Source organism: Plectropomus leopardus, chromosome 15 (genome assembly GCF_008729295.1).
Source record: "Plectropomus leopardus isolate mb chromosome 15, YSFRI_Pleo_2.0, whole genome shotgun sequence".
NCBI lineage: Eukaryota > Metazoa > Chordata > Actinopteri > Perciformes > Serranidae > Plectropomus > Plectropomus leopardus.
In genome coordinates, this window is record NC_056477.1 from 6,944,952 (window position 1) to 6,955,025 (window position 10,074).

A 10,074-nucleotide genomic window follows, 5' to 3' on the forward strand; every position below is an offset into this window, starting at 1 on the left:
TGTGATTACTGCCTGCTTTGTGGAGAGGCTTCACTCATTAACTCTCATCACTGCTGATCTTAATGGACCGAACAGAGTAAAAATAGACAGAGACAGAGGGCTGCAGCCTTTTAACACCACCAAGCACTGTGCATGTGTGTGTGTATGAGAGCTCTTCCTTCTATGTTGAAAGAGTGAAACACCTCTGCTGCAGACATCCATACATCTACAGATATGACTCATAAATCAAGTGCTTTATAAATCTTGTCAGCTCTTAACAACTTATTCTTATATTCTTGCATCACTTACCTTCATAGACTGTTAATATTCAACATATTTGCACAAAGCACCATGTGCACAAAGTAAACCATCAAGTTTATGGATGTCTTGGTGGTAACAAATGACACCATGCATTATGAATCAGTGCTTTTAGAGGACAATCATTTTCATTCCTGTTTTCCATCATACACTAAAATTCTGACCACCTATTTTTCTTTAAAAATCAGCCAAATGTCATTCTTACTTTTTACAATGTAAGTGTTATTTTAGTAGTTTTGGCCATCGTATGTATTAATTATTATAATGTTACAGTCACCAAAGACATTTCTGCAATCTGGGAACATTGCAACATTGCTAAAATCAGTCAAATGATCTAAAGTAGTTCTGTTTGGAAGTAAATTTTAAATGAAGTGTACAAAAATTATCAGTAATCCCTCAATGAACAGGCAAATTGTGTGCAGTAGACCAGACTAGATTACCAACCAAGCAAAGGGCAAGTAGCCCAGGGTCCCCAGACCCTCAGAGGTGCCAAAGGCCCCAGCTTCATTGAGTAGCAATTAGTTGGTAATATTTTGATTAATTACAAATTTGTATTCCACTCCTGCATTTTTACCCAGTGTAGACAGGGGACCTGCGTCATTTTTTCAATTGATATGCTTAAAAATAAACAGACATAGATAGATAGATAGATAGATAGATGTAATATTCCTTCAAACTGTTGTGGTTTGGGTTTTTTTGTTGGGTTTTTTGTGTTTGCTGTTTTCTTTCCCTTCCTTCCCCTGTGCTGTTGCTCTACCTGCAGTGTGTGGCAGGAGGCGTGGCCGACACTCTCCTGAGTTGGCAACGAGGCACACCTGGTCTCAATCACCTGCATCTACTGTTTGGCAGTGCTCCTTGGTGTTTTTTTTTTGTCTCCATTCTACTTACAAGTGTTTTTCTGGCATGTTTGATCTGTGTGAGGTTTTTTTTTTACATTAAAAGCATAAAGTCAAGAGCCAGGCTTCATTTTCCTCCTCAGCCTCAGTCTGAGGCCTTGATTCACTTCCTGCTTTGTTTTCACTGCAGGCGCCACAGTGACAGCTTAGTTTCAGGGCTTTTACAGTTCAACTTTGATGGCATACAGCCGATTGAAATGGGGAAGTCACTGCACATCAAGATCATCAACCTGAAAAATGCACACATGCACACACATAGCTGACATAGTCTGGATGTTGCCCTGTCATACAGCAACAACCCTCCTCTGTCCTCGGGCTGAAATTAGCCGTTTATGGGGAAAAAGGCAGAGAAAGAGTGAACTTCAAAGCAAGAGCTGATAAAACACTAAGAATAGTACCAAAGAAGAAGAGAGAAGGAGGGTTGATGGGGGGGGGGGGATTTGCCCTAGTGTCAGGAAAACATAATTAACCCTTTGAAGCTGGGCAGATTTGCTTCTTTCAAAAACATGGAACAAAGGCAATTGGCAAGGAAAGAATACATGCCCCCAAAATTAGCAAGAAAAGAAATGAAAAACGTTTTTTTAATCCAAAAAAAATCACTGAAAATAAGAATAAGAATAAAATGCAGAAATGGGCTGGGAAAAAATATAGCAATTTTGTAATGTAATTCTAATTATGTTTTTCTTTTTAAAAAATTATTATTTTCTAAATAATAACTTCTCGCTGTCTGTGAAACCAAATTGCTCATTGCTTTTTTCCCATGTTTTTGAAAGAAACATGACTTTCAGCTTCTCCACTCTGGAAAGAGGTTTTTAAACCATGTGCTATAAAAACAGCTTTGTTCCAGCTGCCATCACACTGATAAACAAGCTGTAGAAACACTGCACAAAACTGCACAAGATAATTTTGGAGCCTATTTATGATTTATTTATCAATAGTTTTTAGATGTCACTGTCATTTACAAGATTAAGTCATGGATGAAATAGCTTTTACTTTAACACACACACACACACACACACACACACACGTGTGGCAGCCAGCTCTAATGACATTTATAATTAGCAGCAAGTCGGATTGTGTTTGGGATGTGTCTCGATGCAACAGCCGATCAATAAATCTGCCAGATAAATGATCCTGAGTCTCTGAGGAAGTGAAAGGCCACAGCACGGATTAATCAGCCGCCGCTGACCACAGTGACATCAGCAGCTCGGACACTTAACAATAAATAGTCCATTGTGTTCCATCATCATGGCATTTTCTTACATTTGTATAGCTGCTGCTCTTTTTTCTTTTCATCAAAGCAAAGCACGAGTCTCCTCTTCATGCACAAGATCTGTGGTTTCACATGTCAACATTTGTAGTCATCTGGCACACATTGAAAATACGGCATGGGTGGATTTTTGCAGTTGATACTGATATTTGTGAATTTAGAGAGATTTTTACATGGAATTTTTTTTCTTTAAGGTCCCTCTTATTTGGTTGTTAAAGAAGCCTGACCACAATATGCTGGACATTTTACATCTGGAAACTGAACTTGGTAAACAATGCTACAGTGACATGACATTATTTCTATAAGACCTGAGCAAACTTATCTGATTTCTGAAGAAAGAGGCAATGAGCAACTTTTCAAGAAATTACCCCCCCCCCCCCCCCCCCCCCCCAAAAAGCAAGAAATTAGTCAAAGTTACAACAAAAAATTCCTGAAGATAAGCAGGCAAAAAAGCAGGGGAAACTTATGACAGAGATATGATTTTCACCCAACATTTGCAAGTGAAAGAAACTAAACTCAACTGGAACCATGTGACAGTACCAACCTTAACCTGTATAATTTAGCATTTGGTGATGCAGCATTTCATGACGGGCTAAACCCACAGTCGGAGTGATACATTTTGCAACAACTGCTGCAGTTTGTCAGCTTTCTGAGAACAAGCAGGTTTTTCAACAGGATGTCCGCTGAACAGAGATAATTTCTGCTGCAGGAGCTGACACATGAATGGAAAGGTGACTGATGTTTATATGCGTCATCACAACACACACACACACACACAGCAGCTATGAGAGAGAGGGGGACAAATGGGTCATCAAGCAAATGTCAAAGGTAACTATCTAATGTCAGAGATGCTCTTCGCAGCTTCATCAGTGATGACTGATTCAAGCAAACTTCTTTTTGAGGGAAAACTGGAGGAAGATATTTTTATCCTGGAAGGTATTTTTTTTAAAGAGATGAGTGTTTGTTTAAAAGGGGTGCTTCCTCAGAGCTCTAGGTCAGATTCTCATAGATGAAAAAGTCTTTTTATGATGTTAAAAGGTCTCTCATTGTAGAAGCCCTGAAGCACAAATTAAAAGCGAGCAATGTTGGCTGAAACCTAAATTTATCTCCTATGTAGATAAACTTAGGTTTTGGCTATTTTTTTTAACCTTGCCCTTTTTTACCCTAGTTAGCACCGCTCATAAAGCATCATTATAAAGTACAATAAAAGCTGTGAGTACATGGAAATTATGAGTGATAAACATGATGTAACTTTTAGGGTTAAATTCCTCATTAAGGACCATCATCATGCCAAATTGGGCTTAGATTTATTCATTAGTATTTTCACTGATTAGCAGGGTATATAACAATAATTCATTAATAATCCTGTTCACTATTTGAATTACTTTTTTTTTTTATACTAAAGTTAGTGAGACTCAAAACAATAAAGCCACAGCAGAGACTCCATCCCTGATGAGGTGAGGAAACAATGTCGCCCTCTGCTGCAGAAAATCCAAAATGTGCATCTATTCTGTGTGACCTCTGAAAATATTCAGTATTTTAAACTGTAGTGGTAAATTATGAGGCATTTTTTCACTTATCATAAAACGAAACATATCTTCATTTACTAACTAAAGGGAGTTCATTTAATCATATTTCACTGGTCAAACTGCAGTTGAGCCTGCAGTCAGCTCGAGGATAAAAAAAAATAAAAAGTCAAAGAACCACAAAAACACGAGATAAGTTTTATGAAACGTCTATTTACAGGAGATACAAATACAGTAAATATGAACATTTAAAGCCCTCTTGAGGATGAACATTTATTAAAAAATATACAAAAACTTTTTAAAAGTCACAATACACTATATATATTTACATTCAATTCATTTTAAAAAAGAATAAAATTGTACAATTTGTGTATCAGTCTGCGTTTCTTTCTTTTGGCTTAAGATCTGTTTGTCGCTCACAGACGACAACAGTTTTAGACAGATTGTCCCAGCAGTGTAACAACAAGTGCTTCAGTAAGTTGATTCAGGTGCGTAAAGCCAGTTCTGCAATGCCGCCTGCACATACAGAAACCATTTCAGGCCGAGCTCAAGTAAGTCAGTCCAGAGAGAGATGACCCGTCCAGTTAAAACAGTCAGTGGATAAAACCTCAGTGGAGCTCCATCACAGGCGCCTGATGTTCCTCTTGCTGCGGGCGCTGCCTGGTATGATCGGGGTCGTTTTGGGGGTGGTGAAGTGAGGTCGAGGCTGAACCACTCTGCAAGGCGTTGAGCCGTGGTAGGCCGCCTGGCATTGGGTGCAGAAGTCGAAGAGACAGCTGGAGCGCGTGCACGTGGCCCTCTGAACCTCTGGTGAATGTGTCGCTGGTGAGCCGCAGCGCTTGCACGGACGCAGAGACTCGTGCTGCTTCAGACTGCTGGCAGCCTGGACAGAAGAACAAAACACACGTACATTTAATCAAACTGGAGTCAAAAGGATGAAAAGTACCTAAGTGCATTGCGACGCTCCACCTCAGCTATTACAGGCCTCCAGCAGCTAAAGGTAAGGTAGATTTAAGACTTTCTAAACACCACACGGAATAAAGTTTAGAAAAGATGACTTTTTATCCTGTGAAAAAGTTAGATTATGTAAAGCAAATGTGGAAAAAATAACCTGTTTTAGTGCAGAACACATGAAGGACAATAAACACATGATATTATAATGTATAATATAAAGTGTCCATTTGATTTACAAACAGAGGTGGGAAATGTCCAGCTTTCTGCACGATTGTTCATCAATCTGCATGTGAGAATCTTCTGCTTGGATTCCCATCATGATGAGTTTAAATGTATAATTTTTTTAACAGAAAAAGATGCTACCAATTATTTTGAGACTTCCCATGTCTTAGCATGAAAAGATTTTTGAAAGATTGATTTAAGTCAATTTAATACCAATTAAGGCCTTATGTTTAGATTAGGCATTTCAGGGATCCACAGGAACCCTGTATTAGCACGTTTCACTGTGTGCTATAATGTGCCTTTATACTAGGGCTGCAACAATTGGTCAGCAACTACTGAAGTCACTTGTTAGATGAGTTAGTTATTTTTCAACTAAAAACGCTGAACATATGATGGTTCACAGTTATCAGATGAAAGAATTAGCTGCTTTTTCTTGTCTTAATTATTGTAAACTGAACATATTTTGCTTTAGGAAAGTGCGATGAGTATTTCTCAGTTTTTATGCAGCATTTTTCTCCTTTTTTACCATGGCTAATTTGGTGAATACTGATAATTTATACACAGATGCTCACCTGTAAGTATTCACTGAAGCGTGTACACTGAGAGTTGGGCGTGCTGCCCTTCTGAGAGGGAGTCGTCCGCCGGTTCACCCTGCAGCTCGGTGTGGATGAGGAAGAGGGGGATGATGGTGTGCTCGAGGAGGCCAGGGTCTGCATGCAGGACAGCACCACCCTGGACACAGCCACGTCTCTTGTTAGACCACAACTCCTTTGTCTCAGAGAGCTCCTTGACTCCTGAAAAGAATTCAAAAAGGGTAACATATTAGAGCATGAAGAAACATGAAGTTAGCATTTTAAAAGCTTTGAACCAAGCATGCCTAATATGTAGAACTCGGCTTATGGTTGGATTTTTTTGAGTCAGTGCACTTGTGTGGGTTTGTGTGCGTTTCCTCACCCTGAGTGCCTGCTCGGCTCTTTGACACCTGCTCAGAGCTGCTGTATCCTCACAGATGATCTTTCTCCACGTCCGGCTCACTTTCTTACAGCTATGAGGTGAGAAAAAGTGAACACATGGTGAATATAGAGAAGAAAAAAAAGTAGTGACTAGGAAAAACAAAGTAGAATCACAGACAATTTCTCACAAGTATCTTCAATAAAATTCTCCCTAAACTTTTACTTCCATTTGCAGTTTAAGATTTCATGAACAAAGCAACACAACTTTAATTTTACAGTCATGAACAAGGCAACACAATTTTAATTTGACAGTCTACAGCTCAGTGCCACCTTAAACGCCCTTTAAACCAAATTGAAATTTTACATTGGTCATCCCCTGTGAGTATTCATTGTCTCTCCACATTGTGAAGCATTTGTAGTTTACCTAATGAGGTCCATGTCTCCCAGCAGGGCCAGGATGTTGGTCAGGATGCTTCTCATGTTCCTGGACAGAAGACATGAAAACATGTCGACGTAGTCCCGGCCCATCTGACCTCCGATCACCCGATCCAAAAGATGATCCTCTGCTACCTTTGAGACGATGCTCCAGTCATACCTGAGAGGCAGGAAAACAACAGTAAATCTCTGATTTTAACAAACATTTTATAGCCGTCAAAGTCTAAATATATTATGTGGAACTTAGTTTTGGTGGATAAATTCTGCCCTGGGGGTAATTTAGTGACTTTGGCCCCCAAAATTTCTCTCAGGAAAGTCTGCCAGTGTTGGACTTGATACCTGTGGGATTTGTTAATGTTCTATAAAAAGGGAAATAATGGGTGTTTACTGTTTCTGTCCAATGTTGGAAAACAAATTCCCACTCCCTTTAATAATTTTTTTTCATTGGTAAGCTCTAACTAGGGCAGAAGATGTTATGATAGTATTCTGCCTCTATATACAGACAGACCAAGAACTGTTAACTCCTTGCATTTACAAACTGAGTGTGTATGTGCGCAATAATTTTACAACAGGAGGAAGTAAAGCCTTTGTTGCTGGCTATAAAGTCACAGTTTTTATAATGCAAGTCTACCTTTTATTTTTTCGATAGCCCTTGGCAAGCTCCTCACACACAGCCCGCTGGAACTTCAGAATAGGCAGGTTGGGGTCGCTGTGATGGTCGGACGGGGTGGATGACAGCGAATATGCTGCTGTTCTCCTCTTATGATGATCCACAGGAGTGGAAGCCGCCACCACACACACTGGATTACAAGAGTTTATCCTCCCTTGACATTTAGAGGGAGACTTCTTTGGTGATATAGTCTTTTCTTGATGTGTGGCAGGAGCAGAGGGCTGTGGGTTTGCTATGTTTTTTCCCTGGATGTGGTCATCCTCGTCATCCACGTGATGATCATCAATCTGACTATTGTGCAAAGACAGATAGCCGCTGTCCTCAAACCCTTCTTTCAGAGTCCTGTCGTGCTCCCCGCTGGTGCTGTTTTCCTTATCGTGGGCTGCTGTGGTGTTGTTGTTAAGGGGGAACAACACTGTGGTCGCTCCAGCAGGTGGACACTGAGGTTTAATGGGGATGGGCTCTTTCAATGGGGAAGCTTTCAGGTGAAGCAGCCTGGACTCTGCAGCAGCAGCAGAGCTTTTCTCCATGTTGTTGGCCTTGGTAGCCTCGTAGCGAGGGCATTTCATGGTGACTGTCTCACAGTGAAACATACACTGAATGGAGGACACAAAGAAGGAGATTTTTAGTTTTTAAATATTGAATGCGACTGTAAAATAGAGGTTTTTGTTTGCTTTTTCTTCGCTTTTGTTAGTTTATTTTCAAGTTGATGGGGGTCAGTTTGTGTAAGCTCACTCTCCTGACACTTTTTTGGTTTATTTTATTCAACTGTAGTTTATTTAGTTTTTAAATATCTGTACAAATAAAGTAAACTAAACTAAACTGAAGTAGCATGGATTTTCTTGTGCATGCTGACTTAGCTCTTAGCTCTTACCTCTAATCCAAGACAATTACCACGTTTCCCAACACGGAAGAAAGATATGACATATGGCTATATCGTTATTAAAATGTTGATATAAACTCTAAATACAACTGGAAACTATTCTGCCAAATATTTTGCTAAAAATCTGTTTTGGCGCGACGTATCTAGATTTGGCGGAAACGTAGCAGTGACGTGCACATCCTCCTCTACGGTTTGCAGTCTTCAAATACAACCGTTGAGTTATTGTGTGATTGTATATTGTTCACATGGCGATGTGATGTGTTGCACGTTAAGAAGTAAATTTTAAATGTCAAATACCCTGAATTAACGTTACTAACCTGAGTTTGAGCGCGTAACGTTACGGTGGACGTGTGGGAAGTAGCTTGCTAACGTAACGTTACCAGGTCAGCTCTTACTTAATTAACATTAGCGTTACATATAGAGCTTAAACTACAATGTTAGCACTAATATATTCTTAAATGCAGCATAGTTTCAGTTCGTATTCTTAAGTAAGTTGACATTAAATACCGCAAACCCGTTAGATAAATTAATAACGTTACCCCTGCTCGCTAACGTTTGTGACTCAACATCGTAAAACTCGTCGATTAATATTCGCAGTTCTGAGGCTGGAAGACGATAACTGACCTCTCTTACCTTATTATTCGTTAATTTCGTTATCCAAAGCGGACTCTTTCTTCCCTCCTTTTAGCCGCTGAGCTAACTTTCTGCTGCTGCTCGCTGTACTCAGATTAAATGCTCCTCAACTGAATGTCCGCCAATTGCTGCAGCTATTTGAAATCGGTGCGCAAAAGGCGCAAACCAATCAGAGCAGAGCGGGTGTCTGGCCCTTTAAAGCGTCGACCAATGGGAGCAGAGAGTTCAACATTCTGGTGGTGACGTCAGCGCGCAGGCGACACTGATGTTTCCCATCCGACGTGAAACAGGGACGATAAAACATCTCCTTTCCAAGGGTTTTAGCTTCCTTCCCGGTTTGTTTAGTACATATTTAGGAATATTATCGAGAAGCACGCCTCCTGACTTTTGCTCAAGGACCATGCCAGTCTAATTTTGACTTTTTACTATTAGTAGAGCTTCCTACCTATATGAAACAAATGTTGTGGAGACAGATAAAACTTAAATTTTGAATCAGTCTGGTGTGTTTAGAAAAGATTACACTGGTACTTTCCATCTCATTTTTTTTTTTTTTTTGAGAGGAAACGGAAATCCCTTCACTTGTTTAACCAGTGACCCAATTTCTGTCTCTCTGTCTCTCTCAATACAACTCAATTCAATTTGCTTTATTGGCATGAATGTTTGTAAAACAATATTGCCAAAACCCCAGATACAATTAAATGATGACATAAATAAATAAATAAAAAAAAGAATTAAAATCAACAGCAATCCACTGGATAAAAAAATAGACACATAAATCTCTCTCTACGTGTGTGTACTGAAAACACTTCAATATAGTTTGGTTATGACCTGAGTGAGGATTTTATCCATGGTTGTCATTGCCTGTGATGTACAAAGATCATGAAAAGTTGAAAGTGAAACAAGGCACAGAGCGAACTATATCGAAAGTATCACATCCTGTAACTCCCCCCCATGTGGTTTCAGTGAAAGAGCCACTGACACATTCCAGACGGAGGTGTGAACTGGCTGTCCTGTGAATGACTGGTCCTTCAGCTCTTTTTCTTAAACAGTGGGATTCCTGACAAAGGTAAGAGGTACATAGTTAAACACAGAGCTGAAGCTCATTAAAAGCTCCACATATTCAAGAGGACCTGCAGATTCACACAGTACTCCTCTGTGGTTCATCACTCTCAGCAACCCTTCCCTAGACAAAGTGTAATCCTGACGCAAAGAAGTAGAGTGGCTGAAATGAGAAAAGTATTTGAGGCCGGGGACAGTCAGACAGAGACTGTGAGGTTGTGTAAAGGCTTGGGTAGGAGGCACCTTCTGAGCACTGACGCTTAACATGTTTGCATA

The 10,074-nt window shown here is 39.9% G+C and overlaps 1 protein-coding gene across 2 annotated transcripts; it reads right to left on the reverse strand.

Annotated features, from left to right (window-relative positions):
• Positions 1-4,304: 4,304 nt before the first annotated feature.
• On the reverse strand, positions 4,305-8,880 carry fbxo5 (F-box protein 5). Of its 2 annotated transcripts, none has more exons than XM_042502318.1 (6): positions 8,731-8,880; positions 7,185-7,819; positions 6,543-6,713; positions 6,120-6,210; positions 5,738-5,959; positions 4,305-4,872 (listed from the first exon to the last, which is right to left on the reverse strand). In XM_042502318.1, the coding sequence occupies exons 2-6, from the start codon at positions 7,814-7,816 to the stop codon at positions 4,612-4,614; spliced, it is 1,377 nt and encodes a 458-aa protein (XP_042358252.1). In that variant the 5' UTR covers positions 7,817-7,819; positions 8,731-8,880; the 3' UTR covers positions 4,305-4,611. The 2 variants fall into 2 exon arrangements, with proteins under 2 accessions (XP_042358252.1, XP_042358250.1); XM_042502316.1 differs by having other exon boundaries at positions 4,306-4,872; positions 8,740-8,880.
• Positions 8,881-10,074: the final 1,194 nt, after the last annotated feature.